The following is a 27,585-nucleotide window of genomic DNA, read 5'->3' on the forward strand; positions in this document are numbered from 1 at the left end:
GCTCGATGGCCGGGAGGGCTGAGGGGACGCCCAGAGCATCCCAGTGCTGGTGGGGTGAGGAGGGGAGAGCCTGGGGGGCAGCAGGCAGGGGCTGCCTCCCCTCTCCAGGCCGAGCCCTGCTCCTGGCTGCGCACAGACACTGAGGGCCCCGTGGCCGTGCCCACCCGTGGCACCCTCCTGTCCTTTCTGGACGGTGTCTGACAGCTTTCCCCTTCTAACAGCAACTCCGTGCAGCCACAGGCTGCTCCTCACCGCGTGGGCACAGGAATGGGGGCAGCACGGGGGGCAGTGAGGGTGCACGGCACAGCGGGGACTGCGGGGCACGGTGCAGGGTATTACGGGGGCACGAGGTATAGGATGGGTACGGGATGGAGTGTCACGGGGTGTGGGATGGGGAAGAGTGGGGGCTGTAGGATAGGTTATGGGGTGCAGTGGGGGGTGTGGATGGGGAATGGGAATAGGGAATGGGGTGGGAATGGGGTGCAGGATGGGAATGGGGTACGGGATGGGAATAGGGAATGGGGTGTGGGATGGGAATTGAGTATGGGATGGGAATGGGGAATGGGATGGGAATGGGGAATGGGGTGCAGGATGGGAATGGGGAATGGGGTTACGGGATGGGAATAGGGAATGGGGAATGGGATGGAAATAGGGAATGGGGTATGGGATAGGAATAGGGAATGGGATGGGAATGGGGTACAGGATGGGAACAGGGTACGGGATGGGAATGGGGTACGGCGTGGGAATGGGGTACAGGATGGGAACGAGGTACGGGATGGGAATGGGGTGTAGTACAGGAGCGCGGTGGGGCACCATGGCCCACCCAGGGGGCATGCACCAGACGGGGAACAGCACAGTGCCGCCCCCAGCCCCAACCCCGGCCACCCCCGGCCGCCCCCGACCCCACAGCGCCCAGCACCCCGCACCCTGCGCCCTGCCCGGCTCGGCTCGGCTCGGCTGGGCTCAGCTCCTCCCTGCGGGCGGGTCGGGGCGGTGCGGGGCGGTGCGGGCGGCGGCCGGGAGCTGATAAAAGCGGCGGCCCCGCTGCGCTGCGCTGCTCTCCGCTGCGCCCCGCACCGCCCGGCCCCGCTCCGCACCGCTCCGCACCGCCTGCCCATGGTGCTGCCCGGCCCGCCCGGCATGGCCCGCTCCGAGGAGGTGCACCGCCTCACCGAGAATGTCTACAAGGTGAGCCCGGCAACAGGTTTTTGGTTTTTTGTTGGTTTTCCAACCCCCCCGCTCTTTTTCTTTTTCCCTTTCCCCGTTTTCCTCCCCTCCTCCGCCGGGCGCGGGGGCTGCTGCGGGGGCGGCTGGAGTAGGAGGAGAGGAGGTGGATGAAGAGGAGGAGGAGGAGGAAAGAGGAGGATGTGCTGCCGCCGCCGGGGGAGGGGGGGGCGAGCCGCCCCCGCTCTCCCCCCCGGAGCCTGCACGGAGCGCTCCGAGCCCCGCCGGGGGGGCGCCGCTGCCCGAGCCGCCCCCGGTCCCTCCGCAGCCCCGGGGCGCGCCGAGGTGGGAGCGGGGCCGGGGGGGGCAGGGAGCGGCCCCCAACCCGGGGGGGGGCCCGTCCTAACCCCCCTGTCCAGGGTCACCTCGGGTCGGCACGGGCGAGATCCCTGCCTCTCCTCGGGCACCTGCGAGCAGTTCGTGTCCAGGAGCTGCTGGATCTCCACATTGCCCGATTTGCCCATTTTTTTCCCCCCGTCTCTCTCAGTGGCATGAGAAAAAGGAAATGTTTCGTGTGCTGTGGTCTCCCCTCGTGAAGGGAGAGCTTTCTGCTCTGCTGGGTGCTGTGCTGAGCCCAGGGGAACCTTTCTGTCCTGGCGTGCGTGGGGGGTGTCATTCATTAAACTGGGAGGCTTGCGTGGTTCCCTGTGTCTTGAGTGGTCAGACTGAGTTACTTGGGAGCATTCAGGGGAAAAAAAAACACCGACAGAAAAATTTAGCATGAAAACCACCGAGGCAGGAAAGTTCCAAAGTCTCCTGCTGGTACCTCAGGCACAGCAGCTGCTCGAGCAGTGCTCGTGGCACCCGAGCTGTTTGGCTGCTGGTGTAGGGCAGGGCTGCGGCTGGAGCGTTGTGCACGGGCATCAAGCAGCACATGGGATTTGGGTATCCGTGGGACTCCATTTCACCCTTTAAATGCTGCTGGCCCTGGGCCGTTGTCACACACAGGCAGAGCCCATCACCCTGGGGTGCTGATTTAATGGCCCCAAGCACCCAAAATCTCCCCTCTCCTGCGCTCTTATCAGCGGGGCTGGGCGGGAGGTGCTGGAGCAGGGCGAGCACCGCACGGTGCTTTGCAGGGTGCTTTGCACACCCATGGTGTGCTCAGGCTCCAGGGGCAACTGCTCAGAGGGTTTCAGGTGGTGACTCAGGTGTTGTTTGAGGGGTGTTGTCCTGGTTGAGCTGTGGTGATGGCAGCTTGGTGCGGCAGGTAACAATTTCTCCAGGACTCTGTGCGCAGCGAGCACGCAGCGTGGCTCTCGGGTGGCTTCAAACCCACCTTGGCGTTTGTCGTGGCTGGAGGGGAGTGCTGAGAAGTTCTGCCCTAAGAACAACTGCACTTAGGAGTGCTGGTCCCCTGAGAACCCAGGGGTGGACGTTGGTTGTGCTCTTTGCTTGCCTCTGACCCTTGGCTCTATCACTCCTGAGCTGTGTGAGCCGCGGGGCTGGGAACTTGGTGAGGAGCTCGCAGCGAGCGGCTGCGCTGCCGGTGTCCAAACCTGACCTGGCTGAAGGTGGTGTGGGGTTGTCCCAGCACACCGGGTCCCAAAAGCAAGCAAAGGGAGCGTGAAGGTGACAGGCTGCAGTCAGGTCGCACCTGAATCTGTTTGAGGGAGCAGCCGGGGTGCAGAGGGTGAGAGCTTGAAGCTGGAGGCAAATCTTGTGGCTTTCCCCAGCGACATCCAGCTTCTCAGCCCTGGTGACTGAAGGAAGACAGTGATGACTGTATTTGCATTTTCCTCAGTCAATGAGGTGCCTTTTCTCTGAAGATGATGGTGCTTTTCTTGGCTTCCGGAGGTGTTGCATGGGGTACGTGCAGGAAGCAGGCGTTTGCCTCTTTCTTGGAGGACTCGTGCAGCCCCGTGGAGCTCAGCACCAGGGCTGGTGGCTCAGGGCAGTGTTGGCTGCGAGCTCCCGGAGCTCTGGAAGCTTGGGAATCTCCCAGTCCAAATTCAACCCTCAGTGTTTCGCATCCCCATTGCCAAAGTGGTTTTTGTCCCGTGCTTTTCCGGCCTTTGCTGGAGCCTGAGCTGCACCTGGGGCAAAAATGGGGCCAGGAGGAGCCGAGCCAGAGGAAGGGGCTGAGGCAGGGGCTGAGTGCTGCCTCCCCCAAACCAGGGCGCAGGGTGGGGGTGGCAGCAGCTCCGTGCCTCCCTTCCAGCTGCTGCCATCCTCTCCCCAGCTTCCAGCCCCAGTGGGGCCATGGGGCTGCGCCGCTTCCCCTGCGGTGCCTGGAGCAGCTCTCGCAGTCGCTCCCCGTGCCCGGCACCCTTCTCCCCCAGCGCAGGCTTTCCTGAGGCGTTCTGCTTGGGAAGCCCATTGTAATTATGTTCCAGAACCAGTGTTCACCCTCGGAGTGACTGTGCTAATGAGATGGTGGAGGAGCTGTCAGCCGCCCCCTTGCCGATGCTGCCACTACAGGCAGCTGCCTACACATGTGTAGTAATTACAGAGGGAGACGGAGGATGCTGGCACCTTCCACCAACGTAATCCCACCTTCCCCTGGTGCTGATTCACTTGTGTGGACCTTGCTGGAGCAGCACAGCTGCGGGGCTGGCTCCGAGGGCTCTGCAAGCACGGGGCCGGGCAAAGCTCCTGCTGTAGGATCAGGCTCTGGCCACCCTCCCGTGAGCCCGGGCTGCTCCTGGTGCAGCAGCTCCCGAGCCCTGCTTCGTCCTTCGCACATCGCACAGAGCCTTGCAGGAAGGAAGGAGGGATGATTCCTCCTTCCCCCCTGAAGACAAATCTGTCTCACTTACGACAGATTAGATTACTGCAGTTTACAGGCCAACCTCCATTTCATTTTAGAGCCATTCCTTTGCGTGGAAGATTGCTTTGCAATGGTGTGTGAATAGCTCTGCGCTTGGAGAAGGGTTTGCTTAAAAACACCCCAAACTCGGAGCCTCGTGGTCTCGCACAAACACAGACACAGTTTCTGATAGTCGCTTGCTCCACATCAGATGTAATAAATGTTATTGCCAGCGTAACAGCCTCTTGCCTCATTATCTCCAAGTCCAGAGGGAAGGGGAGATTCTTGCTCAAGTGAATCAGAAGGGAAATGGTGGGTGGCTCGGTGCGTTTGGCAGCGGAGGGAAAACGCGCTGTGACAGAAGATGAAAGAGCTGGCCCCAGAACCCAGCCTGTGCCACCCCCAAATTTTGTGTGCTGAGCTCTCGGGCCCTCGGAGCGCCGGGTGCTTCCTGCACCCTGAGCTCTGGGGCTCCGAGGTGCACCCTGCAGCACCTCTGTGGGTGCTGTGCCGAGCTGCTGCCCAGCACTGACTGCAGGAGGGTGCAGGGTGTGGAGACCGGGATCGGTGCCTCTTAGCGAGCAGGGCCCGGGGCTGTGGTGTTTTCACAGGGGCAGCCCAATTCTGCCGAGCTGCACCTCTGTGGGCGTCTCGGCTCTGCGGCGGAGCTGACTTGCAGCTTTGTGCTGATCGGGCGCTTCTGGCGGTGCAGGGCTGCCCAAGCTGCTCCTTCCCATGGCTCTGCCACTGTGTGGAGAGGGGTTTGTGAGCCCTGCTGCACCCCTCAAATCTGCTGAAACGTGCAGGTCACGAAGTTTTATCCAGAAGGTAGCTCACAAGCTGCCCAAGGTACCCCAAATGCGCCCTGTGCTGCTGGCTTTGCCTTGGGTGGCTCCTTGTGCTGCGCCTGCTCGCAGCTGAGGTTTTGCAGCCCTGCTGCTCATGTTGCAGGGCGTAGGGCAGCTGGTTGCAAGCAGCCCCCACGCAGGCACTGGTCTTGCAAAAGCTCTTGGCAGAGCTGAGCCCTTTGGCACTGGGAGGAGTGGCCCCGCAGCCCCCAGCTCCTGGTGGCTGTCCCGGCTCACAGCAGAGCCCCTGGGGCTGGCTCTGCCCTGCGGTGTTCCTGCTTTTGGGATCCTGTGGGGTGCTCCCAGGGGGTGCCACCAGCCAGTGTGCTGCTGGTGCTCTGCACCCTGCAGGGCTCCAGCTCCCTCCAAGCCTGTACCCAGGCTCTAGCCCTGAAACTTGGGTGCCTTCATCCTCTGACGTGGTGTCTTGGTGAAATTCAGTGGTTTAAGGCTTAAAGAAGGGTTCCTGCTCTTACCCTGCAGTCCCTTGCTTCCAAGCATCTTCTCCAGTACAGGCAGTGCTGAGCCCTGGCCATGCTGTGGGGCAGGGGCTTGTGCTTAGCCTGCCCTGAAGACCACCCTGAGCCCTTCCTGCTCGTTCACAGCAAATTTTGGGATCTCTTGGCACAGTGGCCTTGCTGCTGGCAATGGAGGGATGCGGAACAAGAGCTATCGGCAGCTCTGCTTGGGAAAGGCTGCCGTGTGGTGTGTTACGGTACCTGAGACCCCAGGGACTTGGGATGGTGGGGGAATTCCTGGGGCAGAGCAGCGGGGTGTGTTGTAAGGCGCTGAGCATCCCTGTGGCCAGCACAGCCAGTCCCAGAGCTGGGGCTCGTCCCACCACCGAGCTCGGGGCAGGGCGCACGGAGGTGGTGGCAGCAGCGGGGTTTGTTTGGACATTAAATATTAACACAGAAATAATGGAAGGCGTTCCCAAAGCAGGGCTGACCCATTTAGAAACAAAACTTCCTCGTAGCTGAGCTGCCAGCGCGGGGTGGCTCTGCTGTAAGGAGACCCCCGCGGAGCTTGGCACGGCCACGGTGTCCCTGTGGGGTGCCTTGGGGGTGTGGGGTGGGCTTTGGGGAAATCATGAAGCCTGTTCATTTTATTTTTTTTAAAGACTTCAGGGAGGTGGTGTGAAGGTCTGCCTCCTGTGCAAGGGAAACTTGATACAACGCGAGCCAGCTCCGCTTCCAGCTTGTTCTTGGGGAGCACTCTTAATTGACTTTTAATTGTGGGCTGGTTATTATGGCACTGGAGCAGCAGGTGAATCCTGGCTGTAGCACAAAGTGGAGCCCACTCGGAGGGGAGAGGTGTTGAGTTCACTTTCTGTGGACTCTTCTCCCCCCCTAACTCACAGGGCTGTGTCCTGGAGGCCTCGTGCTTTGCATTAGTTTCGTTTTTGGCAGCTGAAAAAAGCCATGCCAATCCCAGAGAGCTGAGTGGTATTACCCAGGGAATTTAGCGTAGTGGAACAAAGCAAAGCCCTTTCAACCTTTGGCTGCCAGATTTCTTTTTTGTCTGTGTTTTTCTAAACTCTGCCCAGGCTGGCATGTGGAAGGCAAACAACTTGGGGGTGGTGCTGATGGAGCAAAATTTGAGGGAGAGGGAGATTTGCTTTCAGTACCAGAATTGCTCCAAATAGCAGCTTCAGGGTAGCGTCTGGCAAACCTGGCTTCACCTTCCCAGCTCACAGAAGCCCCTGCAGGAGCCCACAGACACACACAGACCGCTCCCTGCCCTCTCCGTGTGCCCCTCCGGGGGCTGCTGGCCCACCAGTTCCCCCAGCAGGCAGCTGTGGTGCTGTGCTGGGTCTCCTGGGCACGAGAAGCAGTTGCTTGTTGAGCACAGTCCCTGATGTAAAGGTGTTTATCTTCCAGTGTTTGTTTCTTCCTGGCAGCTGGTAGCTCTCCAGCTTCTCTGTGTTGGGGGATATGGAGGTGTTAGCTCTGGAGTTGGCTTCCTTTCCCACCGTGGCAGTGAAAATGAGGGCTGAAAAACTCTATTTTTATCTCTGGAGTGAAGAGCCCTTTTTTTTTTTAATGCCCTTATCCTGCGGGGCTGTTTATGTTGGAGTCTCTAGGCCATGTCTTAAAGACATTCACTTTCAGCAAACTTCCTCTTAGGGGTTTCAGGGGTTTTATTTGGCCAGCACAAGTCGCCTCCCTCCCCTCCCCTCCCCTTGGTTAGCGGGATCCTTTCTGCTTTGCTCTCCCTCTTGATTTTTGCTGCTTCAGGATGGCTGCGTCGCTCCGTGGCTCTGTGCCTCTTGTGCCCCAGCCCCCTGCCCAGGGAAGATGTGCTGGATTTTGGGAGGGCATTTCCTCAAATCCGTGCGGCCGTGCTGTGTCCCTGCAGGTCGAGAGGAGCTCAGCTGCTTTCAGCCCTGAGCTTTGCTCCCTGGTGCTGCCACCTGCAGCAGTGCCCTGGTGCTGAGCCCATTCGGGTGCTGGTTCTTGGAGCCTCGTTCTTTGGGGAAGATTTGTTTACTTGGGCACTGCTGCAAAAACTGGTTTATTTATATACACACACGCACGCATACATACACAAACACTTACTGCGCTTAACCCAGCAAACTGTTTAAAAATCCTTTCCCTGCAGAAATTCTGCCAATTTCCCTTCTGCACGGGCGCTGCTCAGCCTCAGGTGGCTGGGGCCGAGCTCTGCGTGGCGGTGGCACGCTGCTGGCAGCGGGGACGCGTCCGACCGAAGCCAAACGTGACGTGGGAAGGACGGAGCAGCCCTCCCCGGTGCTAATTAGCTCCTGTGCAATTGCCTCCTACAATTAGGGAAAACAACTCGCTACGTGGCTTGTTGCTACAGGTTAATTTTCTCCTCTCAAGCCGAGCGCGTTCGCTGAGCGGCTCCGTGCTGCCCTGGAGGAGCCCTCCTGTGCTGTAGGAGGCTGCGTGGCCTGGCCCACAGCCCCAATTAGCCCTGGAGTCCTCATTAGCCTCGTGCTCGCCATGTCAGATCCCCTTGGGTCGTCTCCTGTCCCTTGCAGGGCTGTGCATGGTGGGCTCTGAGGCTTGGCAGCTTTGCTCGGGGCTGTCCTGGGGCTCTGCCCCCTGTCCCCCAGCTGCTGCTGCGTTACGGGGGGGGATTTGGGATCCCCTGTGCCAGCACTGAAGCGATGCCCTTGGTGTGCTCGGCATTGACTGGGTCAGAGCATCATCCTACGCAGGTTGCTGCTCATGGAAATTAAATTTTGAACAAGGGGAAGGCGACAGCTTGGCTGCCCCAGCCGATCCGTCCTGCGCGCAGGCACCCGCAGAAGAAAATGAAAACCGCCGTGCCCGGGAAAGGCCAGGCAGCAGGAACTCGGGATAAAAACACCCCGGGCAGAAAATGAGCTTTATAGTGTTTGGCCAGCTTCAGATGAGGTGACAGCTGCTTAATCAGCTTATTTGACAGAAGTGTCTGTCTGCTGCCTTCCCAGCACAGGGAGCTGCTGGCAGCGGTGCGGGGCAGAGCCCCGGTCCCCTGGGCACCCACAGCTGGGGACGTGTGGGCAGCTGCCCACGGGACGGGGCAGGGATGTGGGGCTGGACCCAGGGTTGCTGCAGGGTCTGGAGGGTGCAGTGGGCATGGAGGCATCGCTGCCTTTTTCTCAGCCCAGCTGGGAGTCCGAGCTTTGTTCTAGAGCTGCTGTCGGTGCTGGGAGTCAGTCGCTTTGGCAGGAGAGGGTCAGTCGCTGCTGTGACAAACGTACAAAGAGCTGTTCTTGTGTGTGATCCGATTAGTCCTTCTCTGCCTCATGGTTAAATAAGGATCTTAAAGGGAGGGAGGAGGGAAAGCCCCGCAGACTGGTTCTGGTGTGCCGTGTTCTCGTTTCTGCATTTCTGGGCAGCTGGGAAGTGACACCAAGCGCTCGGCCGCTGGGGTGCAATTCTTCCCATGGAGCTTTAGCCACAGCTGGCACCAGCTTGCTGGGGATGATGTGCTGCTTGGGGCTGTCTTGGTTTAGCAGTTGCTTTGGATGCTGCCCTCCAGCCCCTCCTGCTTGTCCGTGGCAGACCAGGCTGCTGCTGCCGTGCTGGTCCCAGGACGGGGCTTTCAGCAGCGGTCACCTCCCAGTGCACTGCTTGGCCTGAGGGCTGTGGGCTGCCCTCTCAGCCAGTTATGGTCATTTACACCACATTATGGCCACTTTCACCATATCTGATGATGTTCTGGGCTGGAGCAATAATTACATTGAAGCTCTCATGTGAGGCCGTAGGTCCCAGCTGCTCTCCAACGAGCATGCTGCGGAGCCGCATTGCTGTGCACCATCCACCCCATGGGGTTCAAAACCTGGATGTGGTCCCTCCTGGTGAAGGGAGGGTGCCTGAGAGGTCTGCCCACCCCCCTCCTGTGCCTGGGCTCTGCCCCTGGTATCAGTGGCCCCTGGGGAAGCTGCTCCAGGGTGGCTGTGCTCAGCAGAAGGCAGCGGTGCCCTCAGTGGGGCTGGGCAAGGGATGGCTCGGGTTGTTCCTGGCTGTGTTCAAGAATTGTCGTGTCAGATTTAGCATTGGGCCACTTCCATGTGTTGTGCATTCAGTTACCCACAGTGGAAGTTACCCCAAGTTACCCCACTTGCCCTTCTGGGCCATTAGGGCCGCTGGTTTGGAGCAGTGCTGCCAACACGTGGCTGTGCCGAAGGCTTCGGTGCGCAACCAGCGTGCTCGGGGTGTCGGGAGGTTTGTGCTGGGCTCCAGGGGGCTTTGCTCTGTCTCTGCCTTCGTGAGCACAGAGCTGGCTGTTCAGCGTGAGCCCTGAGCTGCCCCCAGCTCCTGACACCTCTGCTAACGTTTGCTGTCCTCTCTTCCAGACGATCATGGAGCAGTTCAATCCCAGCCTCAGGAATTTCATTTCTATGGGGAAGACCTATGAAAAAGCCTTAGCAAGTAAGTGAAACCACACTGCTGATGTGTTTAGTGCTGAAACACTGGAGGGTGTGAGCCCTGTGCAGGTGACACGTTGTTGAATCTCTAAAATTATTTAAGTTCTCTTTAAAAGTGTTGCTTAAATGTTCACACTGTCCAGAACAATACATTGGAAAAGAAGGAAAAAAAATGAAATATTGGTGGCAGCTCTCAACTGGGAATATAGGGTCCCATTGGGAGCCACTAGAGAAGTGTAGATTTAACTGAGCAAACTGAATTGATGAAAACCAAAACCCAACTGTTTTGACTTGATGGCTTTGGATGCCCAGCTCTGCAGCAGCTCCGTGCAGAGGTAGCTTGCTCTGCCTCTGCTCGCTTCAGAAAATTGCACTGCGTGTCTCCTGGATTTTATTTTTTTAAATTGGTTCGGTGAAGATGCCTTCGAGGGAGGAGGCTGTCATGATCTTAACTCGGTAGAAAAAAATATTTGTCTAATGTTCTTAAAGGGTGGTGCTAGAAACACGACCTCTGGGAAGGATCTGTGTGTTCCTGCCTCGTGCCTGGAGCCTGTCTTGTTCCCCGCAGCCAGGCTGGGCTCCTGGGTATTTCCATGGGGGTCTGGTGGATGCAGGCCCCCTTGGCATCCCTCCAAGCTGCACTGCCTCCCTACCCAGTGGTGTTTTTGGGGCTGTGGGGGAGAAGAAGCTGTGGTGGGGGTGGTGTCCTCCTGGGGCACCGCGGGCTGGCACTGCACAGCCCCTAATGATGCTAACGAAGTGGGGCTCGTGCTTTGGGTGTGCTGCTGCCACTTGGTTCATGCTTGGCCTCCAAACTGGTGCAGGCACTGGGGAAAAGCAGTCCTGGGGGGCAGAAATGTTCTGAAATGTTCCACTGGTGCATGGTGTACCCACTTGGCTGGCACAGCTGCTTCCAGCGTGCTGGGTTTTGTTTGGAGCTGGGCGCGCTGTTACTGCAGTGCTGTGTGGAGACCCGGTGTGATCATCCAGCTTCTGTTTTCCTCACGTCCCTGCTCTGGGTGTGCTTTGAGGCCAAGATCTTCCCACAATCTTTAAAGCTGTCTCTGCTCATCCTTCATTTGGGATCCTGGAGCTTGTGGGGGCACCTGAAGGAAGCGCATTAATCAGCGAACGATGCTGGAGGAGCTTCGGTGGTGCATGATCCGGTGGCGTTGAGCTGTGGAGCTGTACAACACGTTCTCGTGATTAGAGGAAACCCCCTGCTTATCTGATTAAAGTGAAGTGTGTAGCTGGAATGTCAACAAACAAGACTGAACTCCTAATGAATGTCTGTGATAGTCAATTATTCCACGGTGCTTCTTCTGAGCAGCGCTAAGCAGGCTGATGGTTACGCAGGAATGAAAACCACCGAGGTCTTGCACGTACCTTTTTTTTCTCCTAAATAGCTCTGTAATCTTGCTGCGCTAGCTTTCCTCCTCGGTGTGTTCTTTCTGCGCTAATTTTGCCTGTTTGTTGTCTCACCCCTCCCCGTGGGGTTAAGCCCTTTGAAGTAAGAGCTTTTTTGTTTTAGTGTCTAGCACCTATTCAGTGCCGTGGAAGTTGTAATAGCCATGAAAGAGACCATAACCTGCCTTTTTTTGATGCTCTTAGGTATGACATACGCAGCAAAAGGATATTTCGATGCTCTGGTTAAGATGGGAGAGCTGGCCAGCGAAAGCCAAGGATCCAAGGAACTGGGTAAGTCGCCTGCTCACGGCTGGATGAGGTCAGTCCGGGGCAGGCTGAAAGCAGGGGATGGGACCAGCTCCGTGCTGGTGGGGAGAAGGAGCTGGGTGTGGGGCTGATCCTCCTGATATAAACGATGGCTGTGCCTCTCTTCACTGTTAGTGTAGCTTAAAAAAATCCTGCTAATCTTAGTCTCTGGGTTCTGAGATGTCAGCTGCTCGTGGTGCTGGCGGAGGGGAAGTGTTTGCACAGAGCTGCTTCGCTGGTGCCTTTGTCTCAGCTCAGAGCAGCCCCAGCTCCCCGGGAAGCTGTGGCACTGCTGGGCACCTCCGTGGGCTTTGGTCCTGAGAAAGAGCAGGAGGTGGGGATGCCTGGGGACACGCAGGTCGGGCGTGCTGCAGCAGGGCTCCTGGCAGCATCGCAGCGTGTGGGAGCTGCGGTCGTACCCAGCGCCCTGCTGAGCTCAGCAGAGCCACTGCAGGGGCTGCTCGTGCCCTGCCTGCTGTGTCCCAGCACGGTGCCACTGGTGACCTGCTTGGGCTCATGTCCGAGCTGTGACATGTTGAGTCCCGCTGCTCTGTGCCCATTTTCCCCTTCTTGCACTTGCTCTTTGGGGAGCTGCTGTTCCCAGGGCTCTGCTGCAGCTCATGTTCCCCCCCGGGGGTGCCGTGCTCTGTGCTCCAGGCTCCCTGTGCAGCCCCAGCTGCGCTCCCGCCTGCCACCTCGCTGGCCAGATGCTGCACAAGTTGTGCTCTTTACTGCCATCCGAGGCAGTGGATTTTCAAGGAGGTGGCTGTGAAGCCTCCCGGGGTGCTGAGCAGCCCCCAGGAGGGCTGGCCTTGGGCTCCTGGTGCTGTGCGGTGCCGGAGCCACGGCCGGATCCAGCTCCGGCTCTGCTGCACGCAGCTCGTTGGCGTAGTCTGGGTTTTTATGGAGAGGCACGAGGTGTCTATGGAAACCGGCTTTATCGCTCGGATTAAAGCTGCCTATAGCAATCTGTTTCTGTTTAATAAATAAAGCGAGAGCCCTGCCGACGATGCGTGCAGCAGGCGAGGCTGAAGGCTGTGCAGACCTCGTTCGAGGGCTTCCTCTGCTGCTCGCGAGGCTTTCACTGCCTCTTTGGGGCCGCAAGCCGCGGTGGCTTTGTCATCCTGGAAGTGAAAGTCTGGGGAAGGTTCCCCAGAGCGGTTCAGCCGCGTGGGCAGGAGCTGGGGCCACAAACCCGGCTTCCCCTTTGGAGCAGCTGCAGGATCCGCTCGCCCTGGCGTGGCTTCTGGTGGCCCTGCTTCCCAGGGGAAAGCAGCCTGAAAGCAGGCTTTGCGAGGGCTCTCCCGGTGTGCACAGGATATTTTGGGGTTGGTTTCAAATGCTCGCAGGTGACTGCTTCCCATCCGTGGTGTGCAGTTTGGGGGCTCGGCGGTGGAAGGGGATTTCTGGCAGCCCCTGTTAGCCCTGACCCACACCCAGCGGCTGCTCCTCAGCCCTCCTGCTGCGGTGATCTTGCTGGTTATTTATTGTGGCAGCTGCTCCACACGCAGAAGAAAGCGGAGATAAAATTTCTGGCTGTGGTTCCCCGGAGCTGATAAGAGGGAGGGACGCCACCCCGTCCCAATGGGATGTGCAAACGGGCTGAGGAATGCTTCAGCCTGGGCTGTGCCAGCCGAAGGTAGGCAGTGCCTGGGAACACCTTGAGCTTATCAGCCCTCTGCTGCAACTGTTGATAGTGCTGGAAGCCAGCCCTGGGGTCTGGGTTGTTTCATGCCTTACCAAAGGCCGTAGCAAATGGGGCTGTTTGTAATGACCGCTCACATTCATGGGCCTGAGCTGGTCCCGTTGTGGGCGGGTTCCTCCCCAAAGGGCAGCACAGGGGATGCTGCTCCAAGAGGAGGATCGGGGATTTGTTTCCTCCTTAACACTTCTCTGAGCATGGGTATTTTTCTGGGGCCATTTCTGGGACAAAGCATCAATAGAAAGTAAAACTACGGCAGATCTTCTCCGAAAGGAGATGAAAGCCTGCATCTGTCCCAGCTCCTGATGCCTGCCCTGGCTCTGCACCCTCCCGGAGCAGGGTTGGGGCTGACCCTGCTGTGGCCCCTCCACAGCAGCACGTGCGGCTCTGAGGAGCTTGTTCTTTAATCTGGGTGCTGGAAAGCCGCCCGTTGGTGGTCCCTTCCTCAGCAAACATGCTGGGTGTCTGGCACAGGACAGCCCGCTGGCTGGTTCTGCTTGGCATTTGCTTTATTTAAAAAAAAATAAAGATGCTGCACGCTTACCTTGCTGCCCCCCCCCTGGCGCCTGCCAGGCCGCTGCCTCCAGCCCGGCTCTGTGCTCAGCGCTTCACACGTCTCACAAATTCCCCACCAGATTTTCGGAGCGGCGTGTAGATGGGATAATCTCACGCAATAACGGGAAACCTAGCAATCATGAAGCCCTTGAGTTGTAATCCGCTCTGTGCCCTGGGTTTTTGGGCGCAGGCACCCGGTGGGGCCCTGTTGTGCTGTCAGCCCCACTGCGGGGTTTGGGATGTTCAGGGTCGGGTTTTCTTCAGACCAAAGGTGATGTCCTGGCTAGGTTTGGCGTGCAGCTTCCCTCAGGCCCTGCACAGCAGCAGCGTGCCCCAAACCAGCTGCTTGAGGCAGCTCCGTGCTGGCTGAGCTGCTCTGTGCTGCCCTGGGAGGAGGCGATGCTGGGGGTTCATGTGCTGAGCTGGCCTGGGCTGTGCTTTGTATCTTGAGGCTCTCAAATGTTAATTTTGCAGTTAACGCTGCCTGTCTGCTCGGTGGAAACTTGCTCTGGGAAGCTCCTAAGGAGCCTGAGTCTGCCCCCAAAGTGCTCGGGTACCTTTGGCCCTTGTGCTGCTGCTGCCAGCAGAAATGCAGCGCTGAGGTCACCTGGATGCTGCTCAAAGCGCTTCTTCCAGGGGCTGAGCAGCACCTGCAGAGAGCTCCTTGGGCTGGGGGAGGGTTTCGTTTTGGGGCTGCTTTTTCTCCAAGGTCCCCTTGGACCAGAGGCTGAGTGAAGCCCGGCGCCACGACAGGGGGAAGGAATGCAGTAATTAGTTTTCCATTGTTCGACTGCAGCGAGCCTCCCCGAGATAATGGGCCTTTTGATGCCCGGTTTGCCCGATAAAATCGTATCCCGTGGCACCTCTGAGCTCCAGTCTGCTCCCGAGCTGCCCGGTGCCAGTGCAGGAGGACACCGGGCTCCAAGAGTGGTGCATGGCTTATGGACCTGGGGTGCTGGACCTGCACCTTGCAGGGTGCCCCAGGAGGGGCTCTGTGGCTGGTCCCAGTGGGGACAGCCCAAGGGGTGCTACTGGTGGGGACGGGAGCAGCCTGGTGGGACACCCCAGGCTGCCCAAGCACGTCCCAGCTCCTGGCTTGGCTCTCGGTGGCCTTGGCGCGGTGCGGAGGCTTTGTGCTGCGCTCGATGCTCTGGGGAGGTTGATTAATCTGTTAATTGGATTTGCAGCTGTTTTGGGTAGGAGCTTCCTGCAGCAGATAGAGATCCCGCAAGCGCCAAAGGTCATCGTAGCAGCAAAGTGTTTAATACGTGAGCCGGGGGGGCCCTGAGGTGCTGGAGCAGCCTGGTGGTGGCCGTGGTGCTCGGTGCCTGCTCGTCCCTGTGAGAGCAGAGCCTGGGAAACCAGCACAGCTCTCAGGATGTCTCCCCCCACGATCTGCAGCTTGTGGTGTCCCTGCAAAGTGCCCCTGGGTGGGGGAGCAGTGGGAATCCCGTGGCATCACCCTTCTGAGGTTGGACTTAACGATGCGCTTCTGCAGGTAACGATCTGGCACTGCCAGAAGGGATGGGTGCTCTGGAGCCGGGTGCTCCCACCTGCAGCTCTGTGAAAGGCCTCATTTGCCAGAGGAATTGTTCCTGAAATTCAGGACTCTGCCTCCGAGGTTGTTCTTAGCCAGAAACTTCCCAGCATGGGGGGCACGATGGCCCCAAGCAGTGAGTGTGCTCCCCTCACCTCTGTCCTGTGAGCGCCGGGCACCCTGCGCTGAGCATCACTGAGCTGCTTGAGGACACCCTGGTGAGATCCAGGTAATTCATGTAGTGGGGTCTATAAGAAAGGGGCTCATTAAATCCAAGCTGCAGGAATAAAACAACGCCTTTAAAAGCTGCCTGCCCCAGGGGGGACTGCTCTGTCTGCGTTGCCTTTTCGCTGCCTGAAACCTTCCCTGTCGGAGCAGCCTCCCCCTCCCCGGGTTGCTCTCACCACCTGTGCCTGGGGAAGCGATGGAGGCTGCTAGGTGAGCAGCTGCCAAGAGCTCGGTGTCTGGCTGCAGCTGCTGGCTCTTCACAGCCTGTGTTTAATGCTGGGATTTCAGCCGTGGCAGTGACATCTCCTGGGGGTGCCACCTGCCTGCGCCCCCGGTGCCCAGCCCCATGGGGACAAGGACCCCGGTGCTGTGGTGGGGTCCATGAGCCATGTCCAGGGGCTGGCCTCTGCTGTCCAACAGCAGCAGAGCTGTGAGATCGTGGGTTTTTGGCAGGGGTGCAACCTCCTTTTAGGCAGGGGTGAGTCCTCCTCCACCTGGAGATGGGGATGTGAGGGGGAGCAGCGCGTCGGTGGCTCCACTGCTTGCCCAGACCTGGGTCCTGGAGGCACTGGGTGCCCGTGGGGGTCCGTGCCCCTCTGTGCCCATGAATTAACCCCAGGCCAGAGGCACAGCAAAAGCTCAGCCAGCGAGGGCCTGCTGCTGGAAACGTGCCCTGCACCTCTCTTGAGTCAGGGTGTCTGGGGAAGCCTTCGCTTCTTTCTTTACCTCATCTCAAAAAAAAAAAAAAAAAAGTCTTAAGCTTTGCCAAGATGGGTTGAAACGCAGGCTGGAAACAGAACTGATCATTATAATGCTGATGAGTTGCTAATATAACAGCAACAAATCCTGTGTGATCCTTTCGGGCTGCGATAAATAAATGAAACCTTTTTGAAAAGGAAATAGATGAATCAGTGAGGAGAAGCTGATTGTTTTCCCATACTTGTATCCTTCCCACTGTACATGCACGAATCGTCCTCCACGTTGCCTTGCAATTTAATGTCAGAGCTGATAAAGTCAGGTTCTGGAGCCTTCTTGGCTGAATCAGGGGTTCAGAAGTGCTTTTCTCAGTGGCTTAAGGGCTTGTCTGTGGCTTGTGCAGCATCTCATGAGCTTGGATCAAGACACATTAATATCAGAGGAGAAATAAGATCGTGGAAGCTTTCAGTAGCACGCTTCTGTTGTAAATCTGGTTGGATGGGACCTTCAGCAGATCTCTGCGAGCAGCTGGAGCTGCTGCCAGGCTGTGCGTTTTGAGGACAGGTTGGGAAGCATCCGCACGACAGCTCGGGTGCCAAATTATTGCTGTGGGAGCCCAGGGCTCCAGCCAGACTCGCTGCTGGTCCCAGCAGTAACTGGTGGTGGTGGGAAATGCTCCGTTCAGAACGGGCCCAGGCTGACACCTCCCCTTAAATAACTGCTGGAGCCCTGTCCACGGCACACCTTTGGCTCTATGGCTCAGGAGGCAGCGCTCAGACGAGTTGCCCTGTTAACTCCTTCACCTTTTCCCACTTAACAAACCAATTCTCCTCTCTGCCTGCTTGGCTACTTCCATCCCAATGCTGTTGCTTTGCCTGGTCCCCCTTAAAGCAGGGGGGAAAGAGCTGGGGATGGCTGGGCCCCTGGACCCCTTGGTTTTGCCTCCCTTTTTGCTCAGTTTGGGAGCAAACTGAGCATCCCTGCTGGGTGCTGCTGGGGCGCTGCCTGGGCAGCTGTGCATCGTTTTGGTGCTTTTATTGGAAATGGCCTGCATCGAGCTCGAAGAAAAAGGTGCTGGGTAGGCTCAGGGCTGAGAAACGAGACGCTGCCAGCCGGCTCCTACTGCTCTGCCTTCTGGCCGGGCAGCTGGCTCCTGCAGGGCTTGCGGTGCCCGATTGCAATCTGAGGGATGTGGAACAACCTGTTCGGCTGTTCCTCGCTGGGTGTGGTGGGGAAGGGCCCACAATAGCCCCTATAGTTCTCCGAGAATGATACTGTGAGTCAGACAGACGTAAATAGCAGCTCCCTTTGCCTCCTCAGCCTTCTCGCCCGTGTGCGTGCGCTGCCGCCGCCGTGGCTGTCCCTGCAGGGAGCTGTGCCCAGCCTGGCACGGACAAAGCCCTTGCCACTGCCCTCCTGCCACCCTGCTGGGACTTTGCGTGTGACCTCGGGTGAAGCACTTACTTTGGGTTTCTTGACCCGTAGGATGTGTGTTTTGGCACCAGAGCTCACCCGGTGCTCGCGCTCTGTGCAATTCGCAGCGTGTCCCACACCATTTCCCTGTCTGTGGCCTGCTGCACGGCTGTAATTACGGTGTTTAAGCTGCAGACAGCCCTTGTGCATGGTGCTGGCAGCTCGTGGCGTGGGAGGGAGCTCCCGGCACGGCCCCGTGCTGGGGTGTGCCATGTGGAGCCCCCGGGTGCTGCCGGCCCCGCCGCGAGCGCCTAGCACCGTGCGCCGCTGGTGCAGTGCTGCAGATCCTATTCTGAGCCAGGGCTTGAAATATTCAGGCTTCCCAGCCGCGGTGGTGTCTCTTAGTCACAGTTTAACTTCTTCCCTGCTGCCAAGCCGTGTTAGTCCAAGCGGTGTCAGGGCGAGGTGTCTGTTTGTGCCTCGCAAGGGCCGTACCCTTCCTGCAGCGGTGAAGGCACCTCGTGGTGCGAAGGCAGCAGGGTGGTGGAGGTGCTGCGTGTGACTTTGCACAGCACCAAAGATAGCTTCAATCCCGCTGCCCTGCGTGGGCTCCCGGCTACGGAGCCTGCCATGGGAAACCTGGGGCTGGGTTTCTTCGGGACTGGCTGCCCTGGCTCCTCCTGGGGAGGAACCTCAGAGGAAGCCCTTCTGACTCGACGCCGGGCAGGCATCCAGCAGCCTTCCTGCACCGGAGCCTGGGCGCAGGGAGCTCGCCTGGAGCTGCTGCAGGCACTGGGCAGGTCCCGCTGCACCTCCAGCAAACTGGGATGGGAGCAGGGCTGTGAGCTGGGGGCTGGATCCGTGCCACTGCCTGTTCCCCGTGGGGACGTACCAGTGAGGTGCTGGCTGCTGCCCTCGGTGTCATGCTCAGCACCGTGTGTGCTCCTTCCCCACCTCCCCGCAGCCCTCGAGGCTTCCTGATGCCTGAGCTGGGAAAACAGCAGCACTGACCACAGTGCTTGGGAACACACCAGGGTGGACCTGGGGCAGCTCGAAGTGGGGCACACTGTGCTGGTGCAACTGGGAACAGCTCTGCCCCTGCCCGGTTTGATGTGGGGTGGGTTTCAGCCTGGGCTGGAACTCCCCGCACTCTCACTGCGATAACAGCCAAAGGGGATGGTGGAGGAGAGAAAGTATCAGCAGAGATGGTTATCTGTGTCCTGGGAGGCGTCCCAGCCACCTCCCCTGCTGCCGGGAGCCGGCTGCTTTTCCCCAGGCAGGGGAGCGCGGGGGGCAGAGCCGCACGGTGCTGGTGCTGCTGCACCCCGCTGCTGGGTCTGGTGGCACATGGGGTATTTCTGATCACCCCAGGCCCTGCTCTGGGATTGTTCCTTGCACTGCACCAGTGGCCAGAGCTCTCCGCCAGCCCTCGCCTGGCCCTTTCTGCTGCCCAACGTGGTCAGCTGGGGCTCCGCTTTGGTCAGATGGGAAGGGAAAAGGAGAGGGGATGGTGCAAGCTTTGGAAATAAGGCCACCGATGTGCTGATACCCTCTTGGAAAAGGAACCTCGACCCAGCCCCCTCCTTACGTCATTCTTCTTGCTCCCCTTGCAGTGGGAATTTGTGCACTTCCCATGATTGAGCGGCCGCAGCCCAACCGGAGAGCAATTTCCTGGAGGTCTCTGTAGTGGTGACCTTTTGCCCAGGCCTTCCCATTCATGCGTGGAGCTATTCAGCGCAGATGTGCGTAATTGCCAGAGCCCTGCCAGCTCCGCCTCAGCGCCGTGGGCTGCTTTGCTTTGTTCAGCACCTTCCAAAGAGGCCGTAAAAGTTAACTGCCTGCCCGCTGCTGCGCCGAGCATCTCGGGGCTCGGCTCCGCGGCGTGGGAGCGCAGCGTGCTGGTGTCACCTTGCTCTGTGCATCGCTGCTCCCCGCGGGGCCGGGCAGGGGACGGCGGCTCCGCTTCCTTCCCTGTGCCTGGCTGAGCACCTTCAGCCCTCAGAGACAAATTTTCCACTTTTCAAAGCGCAGCACCCGCAGCGGAGGGGGGCTGGTGCCCGCCCAGGACGCAACGGGCTCAGATTTTAATGTTTGCAGAGAGTTTTGAGACGCGCTGTGTGGGTGCAAAGTCCGAATTGCTTCAGCCCCCAGGAGCGAAGGGACGCTGGACCAGGCTGTCCCCAGTTACCCAGCGCTGTTGACACTGCTGGAGAGCTGCCCGTGTGCCCGAGCACGTGGGGCTCGCTGCTGGGGACGGGGTGACCCAGTGGCAGGCTGGGACTGGCCCAGTACAAACCAGTTGCTTTTGTGCCCTAGAGTTTCACGCTGCTGGTGGGAGAGCTCTGGGTGCTCCTCGCTCCTAGCCACTTTTGGGTGGCAGCACCATGGGGCCGAGGTGGGCGCAGCTCTGGCAAATCGTGGCTTTAAACTCTCAAATCACTGCCTGTGAAGCTCCAGACGCTGTGCTGGGGGTTTGGGCTTCCAAGCTTGGCTTTCACAGACAGCTGACGGCGCTTGGCTCTCCCTAAAAGCTGAGCTGGAGCCGCTGCTTTCAGCCGAGCAGTAGCCCTGGCTCCTCTCCTAAAGACGCTCCGTGGGGCCGCCGTCTGGCTCCAGCCGCCGCGGGGTTTTGCTGAGGCAGGATGTGGCCCTTCCTGTCCGGGAAAAGCAAGGCGGGAGCACAGCTTGATGGTCTTGCATTCGAAAAGAAAAATTCAAGGAAGAGTGAAAGCCGAGCTGGGGTCCCTCTGCCAGGACAGCCCTTCCTCCTGCAGCTCCGTTCCCAGCCTGGGGATGGTGGTGGCAGGGCAGGGACCCGGGGCTGGGCTCGCAGCCCTGGGTGCTGTGGCTTGGCCATTGGGGCTGGATGGGTCAGGGGGTGTTAAGGCAAAAATGCCCCAGGGTGTAGATCTGCCTGCAGTGGCTGCAGTGAGCTGGGCTCATAACAGGACTGGATGGTGACCCCGGTGGGGACGGGGAGGTTGGTGTTCTCCCATCTCCATCTGCCAGAGCCGTGCCTGGGGTGTGATTGTGTATTAGGGCCAGGCTGCTGCACGTCCTCCTTCCGTTTCCCCAGTGCTACAGGAGATAAATGTTTGTCCAAGAGTCTGAAATGTCTCTGCTTTGGCTGGGAGGTGGGCACCGGGGGTACCCTGTGCGCTCCTGGAGCCCCACAGTCTGGCTGCAGACCCCTTCCCACCAGTGGGGTGCCCCCAGACCGGGGGTGTCCCTCAGCTCAGCCCCTCGAGCCCCCCTCCCACGTCTTGTCTTTCCAGGAGACGTGCTCTTCCAGATGGCAGAAGTCCACCGGCAGATCCAGAACCAGCTGGAGGAGATGGTGAGCACGCATCGGTGCTGCAGCACGGGGGCTGCTCCTCAGCCTGGGCTCAGCAACCCCCTCCCAGCTCCTCCGAGCCCCCAGATCTGATCTCAGCCAGCCCCACGTGGATCTGCTCATGCACAGAGTTTGCTCGTATCAAAGCCAAGCTGCTGGCGTTGTGGCTGAGCGGTGTCCTGCCGGGTCCCTTTGTCCATCCCTCTGCCAGCAGCATCCCCTCCAGCCCCAGCCCCCTCTTTGTGCACCTCCCTGGGCCCCCTCGGTTCGCATTGCAGGGGTTTTGGGGAGCGTTCAGCTACTTCTGGGCTCGGCAGCCCACGCAAACAGCCCCTCTGCTTTTTTTTCTGCAGCTCAAGTCCTTCCACAACGAGCTCCTGACGCAGCTGGAGCAGAAGGTGGAGCTGGACTCGCGCTACCTGAGTGTAAGTGACCCGATGGTTTGCTCCTGCTCCTCTCTGCCCTGCACAGGGCACGGCTGTGCCATGCTCGGAGGGGTCCCCAGGCCACCAGACGTGTCACCCACACAAACTGCTGTTTTTTCCCCCGGTGTTAGGCTGCCACAGCCCCGCTTGTTCTTTCCCTGTCTCCTGGTGGCTGTGCACCTGCCCCTGGCAGCAGCACTCCAGCAGCTCAGAGCCTTCTCCTCTCGCCCCCAGGCTGCGCTGAAGAAATACCAGACAGAGCAAAGGAGCAAGGGCGACTCGCTCGACAAGTGCCAGGCAGAGCTGAAGAAGCTCCGCAAGAAGAGCCAAGGAAGCAAAAACCCCCAGAAGTACTCGGACAAGGAGCTGCAGGTAGGAGCTGCTGCCCCCGTGCAGCCTGGGGCTGCTCCGCGCCGGGTGCCAGCGTTTGGATAACGACAGGAGGAGCAGGCAGGGAGGTGTTGGTGCCCGTGGTGGATCATGCAGGAGGTTTTAGAGCAGAGGGGCTGGTAGGGGAGGCAGCCCGGGCTGTGCTGGAGCTCAGCCCCCAGCAGGTACCGTGCAGGGCGGTGCGCTGGTGACTAACCCCACCGAGTCCGCCGTAGCCGGCTCTTTTATCCCCCCCCTCTGCTTAATGAATGAACCCAAAAAGATCATTAGTTTGTTGTGCCAGATCCATCTTCCTCTGGATGGTGTTTTGCTTAAATATTTTCCGTGCCTTCTGACGGGGAGTCCCTTCCCCCAGCCCGCCCGGGTGGCGAGCGCGTGCTGGAGGAGGCTGGCGAGTGAATCACGGCAGCGTGACTGCGGCGTGGGCTGCGTGCGCCCTGCGCCTGCTGCGGGAGCTTGGGCTGGGCTGCACCAGGTCCCTGGTGGCCCCCAATGCAGCTCCTGGCAGGGATCGGGTCGGGACCGAGGTCTTGTCGGGGAGCATCCCATGTGCAGCCCCTGCCTGGGTCGTGGTGGGGGGCTGAGGTGCAGGGTTGCTGAGGCACGTGCGGGATGAGTTCAGGTCTCCTGAAGCCTGACCTGTGGTCTGAGTCGCACCTGGATCGTGTCCAAACAGAGCAGATTTTAATGAGAGATGAATGCATCCGTTTGCAAACCTGCCTGGCTCAGTGCTGCTGCTGCTGCTGGGGTTAGAGGCATTCAGTGACTGCAGCCCGACTCGTACCTCGTAGGTAAAAGGGAAAGGTTAACTCTGAAAGGTTAACTTCTGAAGGGAGAAGGTGGCGTGTTGGGACCAGAACCTGATGCTTCAGGTGCAGTGGGCTGATAACACGACCAAAGTGATCCATCTCTGCCAAAAGTGATCTAAACGCCGATGGCACCTCGCTGGCTGGGGCTGTGCACAGGGTGGCATTTAAGTAATCAGCAGGGAGCTGGGGAAGTGACATTGCTAATTGTACGAAAATTTGGGAAATCAGTCACTCTCCTGGTAGCGTGAATCAGGATAATCGCCGAAGGGGGGGGGGAAAAAACATTTCACCACTCATCCAGGCTCTGAGCACAGCTCCTGTGCTGAGCTGGAGTGCTCTGAATCGAGCTCCTGCTAATTTGCAGCCTCCCAGCTCCTCTGACTGTACCGAAGCCGCTTGTGTGAGGCACGGTTAATTTGAGCATCCTCAGAAGGTGTTGCTGCAGTGTGACTTAGGTGTCCTGCGTGCTGCGGCGAAGGCTGGCACTTTCTTGAAAGCTGAGCAGCTCAAACCACTTCGGGGTGGCGGCGGCTCTGCAAGCTGTTGCTCCAGATCTCCACGGAGGGAGATCGCACCCGTTAAGCAGCGAGGTGGCTCCCAGCAGGGGGATGCTCAGAGCATCAGCACCCGGTTTGTGACCCCCTCACCCGAGGGAGCTGCTGGCAGGGATGAGCAGAAGTGCTGCCGGGGCCACCTGAGTCCCCAGGGCCACCGTGTTTCTGCAGGGATCCCCCCATGTAGGAGAGAACCTGCCCCGACCATCGGCTGTGTACGGCCGAGGGGTGATGGTGATGGTTTGCTCCTGCCGTGGCTCGGCAGCAGCAGGGCTGTCGTTGTGCCAGCACCGCTTCTTCAGGCAAAATAAAACAGGATCAGGCTTTCATTCTCTTAATCTTTCAGCAGTAAGTATTTAGGAAGCGCTTATCTCTGCAAAAAAAAAAAAAAAAAAAAGCCTTATGAAGAGCTTTAGCTTAAAGAGCCATGAAACTGCTCGACTGCTTCCACCGCCCCCCCCCTCAGCACGCAGATCAAAATAAGTTAATTTGCAGAATTCAGTCAAGAGGGTGGTTCTCCCTCAGTGTGCTGGCTGGGATGCTGCTGTTGCTCGCTTCAAGCAGAAGAGGAGGAAGGAGGAAAGCGTTTGGGGCAGCATTGAGCCTGTTCCCAGGTTTTGGCAGGTGCCAGCTCTGTTGGCTCCTGCCCGTGCAGGGGCTCGGCCGTGCTGGTGATCCAGGGAGCGATGTGCAGGCTGGGCAGGGGCTTGGAAAATGCCATGTGCTGGGGCAGGGAAAGCAGGAGGAGCTGGGGCCAGGCGCTTGCAGCAGCTCCGGTGCTGGGGGAGCTGCTCGTGTCGCAGCATGGGGTCGTGCTGCGTGAAAACTTCTCCGGCATCTCTGCAGCAGGGAGCTGTGTGCGGCTTTGTTCGCCTGGCACGGAACCATCCCCGTGGCCACTGCTGAAACTCAGCCAGGAGGAGCCTCCTCGGAGGCTGCTGGAGGCACCTCCTGGGCTCGTGGGGTGCTGGAGTCAGCTTTGAGCTGGCGCCTGGGGAGCTGGGCAGAGCCAGCTGGAGCTCTACGAGCATTGCTTTGGCCTGGAGTGGGAGAGGTGCGGCTGGCAGAAACGTCCTGGTAGCTGCAGAAGTCATCCCATTCAATAAAGCAATAAAATCTTGCTCTTCCTTTGAAGACTCATCCACTGAAGGTACCGTAGCACCCAGCAGCCGGGAGGCTGCTGCTCCGTCATCGTCTCTGCGCTTCCTGCTGCGGGAAGCAGAACTGCTCCCCTCCGCCTCGCTGCTGCTTGCTGAGTGACCACGGCTTGTGCCCGCTGCGAGGGACGTGGTGGGGCCAGCCCCACGTGGCAGCTCCAGCATCCAGCTCCTGCTGCGAGGTCAGGGCTTTTGGGAGCAGGGGGCAGAGAAGTGGTGCCAGGGCACCAGCCTGGCCCGGGTGCTGCAGCCTGTGCTGAGCTGCTTAAAAAAAAATAAAAGCCTTGGATTGTCTCCTCTCTCTCTTCACAGCAGATTTCTCCCTTTATAAGGCAGGAAAAGGTGCTGATGTTCAGCAAGTGCTGCACGTTGCTTATTATCTGGGGGACAGAGCTGGGGATTGCTCAGGGCAGGCACCGAGGGCTCCTGCGGGGCTGCAGTGAATGCGGTGCGTGGAGAGGGCATGGGGCTTGGCCCCAGGTCCCACATTGTGCCCGTGTCCTGCAGGCACTGCCTGGTGGAGCTTAATCGATGAGAAGGGGCTTCACAGCACTAAGATAGTTCCAAACCGAAACCCCTCGTGGTTTTCAAGGAAGACCACTCCTGTGGCTTAAAAGCAGCCCCAAGCGCAGTTAGGCTGCTGTAGGGATTTTTGCAGCCTCCCAAGCTTCAGCCTGTCACGGTCAGCAGACGCTGCGGTTACGGGCTGTTACTGCTGAATGTGGCAGGAAAGCCAGGGGTTTATTTCTCGTGAATCAGTCCAGAGCTGCTGTTGTACACGAGGAATGAAAGCTTGGACCGCAGTGAGGCAGCCGCTGCCTCAGATCTCTTGCCCTAATTATGTAGTTGCTGAGATTTTCTTGACCTGTGTTCAAATCCGGGAGAATAAACCAATTCCATTCGCTTCGTGTCCCTTATAAAAGAAGAACAAAAACACATATTAAGATTAAACAGTCATCAAGGAGCCCAAACTGCTCTAACTTCATTACAGGCTGGTTACGGCTGAGGCACGAAATCGAGGTCACGCTGGGTTTAGGGCCTTGATTGAATCAGCACGCCACCAAGGGAGCTGCGCTGGCCCGAGCAGTTCTTCACCCCCTGGTAGTGCTGCGAGCAATTGGATTGCTTGGTGAGGCCGGTGGAGCAATTGGATTTATTTTTTTTGGGGGGAGAGGAGGGCACAGAGCCCAGTGTTGGGGTAACACGGGGGGGCACAGAGCTGCCGGGCACGTGGCCGAGCTCGGCTCCTGCCTGCGTCCCTCCTGCCGTCCCCCTCTGCTCCTGCAGGGATGCTGTAAGCGTTAAACGCCCCTGTGCCAAATAGCCCAGAGGTTTTTATAAACTCGTGTAATTGGAACCTCGTTCTGATATTCCCACCAGGAGAAGTAATTTTAGCCATAGGTCAAGAAGCACTAACTGACGAGGAGTTTGTGCAAACCAGGTTACGAGGGCTTATGTAAAAGTCAAATAGGGAAGAATTATGTAAAAGCTCTGGCTCCAGATAACCGGCTCCAGCTTTTTGCTAGCTTTCAGCCCGGCGAGGCTGAGTCCCAACGCAGTGGTTACCCACATGCACTCCATACAGCCCAGCAGCTTCACCTCCCGCAGCTCAGGACCTGGTGGGAGAGCCCGTCCCTTGCAGCATTTTGTCATTTACTTTGTCATTTGCTCTAATTAGCTGGGAGCTTTTGTGGTGGTGGGTCATCCCTTTGTGCCGTGTGGCTGTCAGCACTCAGCATCTCGGGAGGCTCGGGGTGCTGGTGTGGTCTCAGCACCGTGCTCTGGGAGTTGCCAACCCTGTGGCCGTGGTGCCATAAGGACCGTGCCCTGCGGTGCCTTTTCCAGGCTCTGTGGTGGAGGCAGCACCAGGGGATGAAAGCCTCCGTCCCTCCCAGGGCTGGGGCTGGCTCTCTGCACTGCCCTGGCTGCTGTCAGCACCCCTGGAACCCCGAGGCTTCAAGATCTGGTCCTACACATCCTAAAGCAATTGCTACAACTCCCCTCAACCGAGTGGATTTCTATATAAATAAAGTTAAACCTCTTTTTTTTTTTTTTTTTTTTTTTTTTTTTTTTTTTTTCTCCTCTCTGGCTGAGAAGCCTCATGCTGCTTCTGGAAGGCTGATCTCCTAGCCCGATGTGCAGCTTTTGGGGCCATGCCCGACATGCATTTTGGCCACAGATCCCACACACCAGGGGTTGCCCTGCGGTGTCCCCAGGCTGCGGGGATGTTCGTGGTGGCTGGCGAAGCTCTGCACAGCCCGCTGAGGCTCTCACAGCTCATTCCCTGAACGTTTTATGTAACACCACGTGTGCGGAGCTGTACAGGAATAGTAGAAGGATGAGGCTGCTGCCCCGCAGAACAGATGTGAGATAGGAAGAGTAACGGGGGAGGACAGCGTGCCTCGGGGAGAGGGACGCGAGGCCGGTGGATGGGCAGCGGGCCATTTCTTGGCCTCGTGTTTCACCTCGGATAACCGCTGATGCCGTGGCTCTCTGGGCATCTGCTCGCCCAGCGAGCTGCTTCTCATAGGGAAAAAACATTTTCTCTCTCTTTGGAAGAGGTCTGCGGGCTCATCGGGGCACGGGAGCAGCTGTTTTACAGCAGCTCCCCAGCGGGGAGCCAGCGTGGGGCTCAGTCTGGGATGGGAACAGTGAGCTCCCCCAGAGAGGAGGGGGTTTGAGCTGTTTCGGTGATGCCGTGTACCCTGATGCCACGTACCCTTGAGTGCTTTTTCCTACCTTGTTTCGAGGCAGCAGCTTTGAGCACAGCGTGCAATGCGAGGCCGACCCCTGCCTGAGGTGTTGCAGCCTGCAGAGGGGCTGGCACACATCCTGCACTGCGGGGCACGGCTGGAGGCAGGTTTTACCCAGCTCTGCATAAACCCAGGCCAAGGAGCTTAACTCACGTGCAGGAACCAAATTCTGGAGACAAGGGCACCCATTTCCCTCCCCAGGAGCCGAGGGGGCTGAGCACCCCCAGAGCTCTTCTCAACTTTGACCCTGGGCTGTGCTGGGGCTTGAGCTGCTCCTCCTTGAGGCTGTGGCAGCTTAGAAGCTCTTCCTCTGTTAATCAGCCTAGCTCCTTTCCTATTTTATCTCATTACTTTCTAATTATTCTCCCTTGTGGTTCCTTAAATAAATCCCCATTTCTCGTGTTTACTTCTTCTGGATGTTCCAGCCTGCCCCTATCAGGCCAGCACAGCTTGCAGGCTCCTCTCCCTTCTCCTCTTCCCTCAGCCTTTTCTCCCTGCTGCCCTGCACTGCTGCTCTGCTCTCTTCTCGTCCCCAAAATCAGGCTCTTGTCTGGGATACCATGAGGACACGGTCCCCTCCCTGCTCTGCATTCGGCTCAGGGCCACTCACTGCCCC

The 27,585-nt window shown here is 58.7% G+C and overlaps 1 protein-coding gene across 4 annotated transcripts in view; it reads left to right on the top strand.

The window, feature by feature from the left end:
* Positions 1 to 1,067: 1,067 nt before the first annotated feature.
* BAIAP2 (BAR/IMD domain containing adaptor protein 2) overlaps positions 1,068 to 27,585 on the top strand; it is a gene marked incomplete at its 3' end in the record, with an annotated part of 42,516 nt that continues 15,998 nt past the window's right edge. For all 4 annotated transcript variants that reach the window (XM_084298586.1, XM_084298585.1, XM_084298587.1 and 1 more), the window contains exons 1-6: positions 1,068 to 1,188; positions 9,632 to 9,707; positions 11,315 to 11,401; positions 20,823 to 20,884; positions 21,235 to 21,306; positions 21,541 to 21,678. In XM_084298586.1, the coding sequence (XP_084154712.1) occupies positions 1,117 to 1,188; positions 9,632 to 9,707; positions 11,315 to 11,401; positions 20,823 to 20,884; positions 21,235 to 21,306; positions 21,541 to 21,678 (507 nt within the window). In that variant the 5' untranslated portion in view covers positions 1,068 to 1,116. The remainder of the gene's footprint in view (positions 1,189 to 9,631; positions 9,708 to 11,314; positions 11,402 to 20,822; positions 20,885 to 21,234; positions 21,307 to 21,540; positions 21,679 to 27,585) is intronic.

The sequence above is a fragment of the Netta rufina genome (assembly GCF_964035555.1).
Source record: "Netta rufina genome assembly, chromosome: 19".
NCBI lineage: Eukaryota > Metazoa > Chordata > Aves > Anseriformes > Anatidae > Netta > Netta rufina.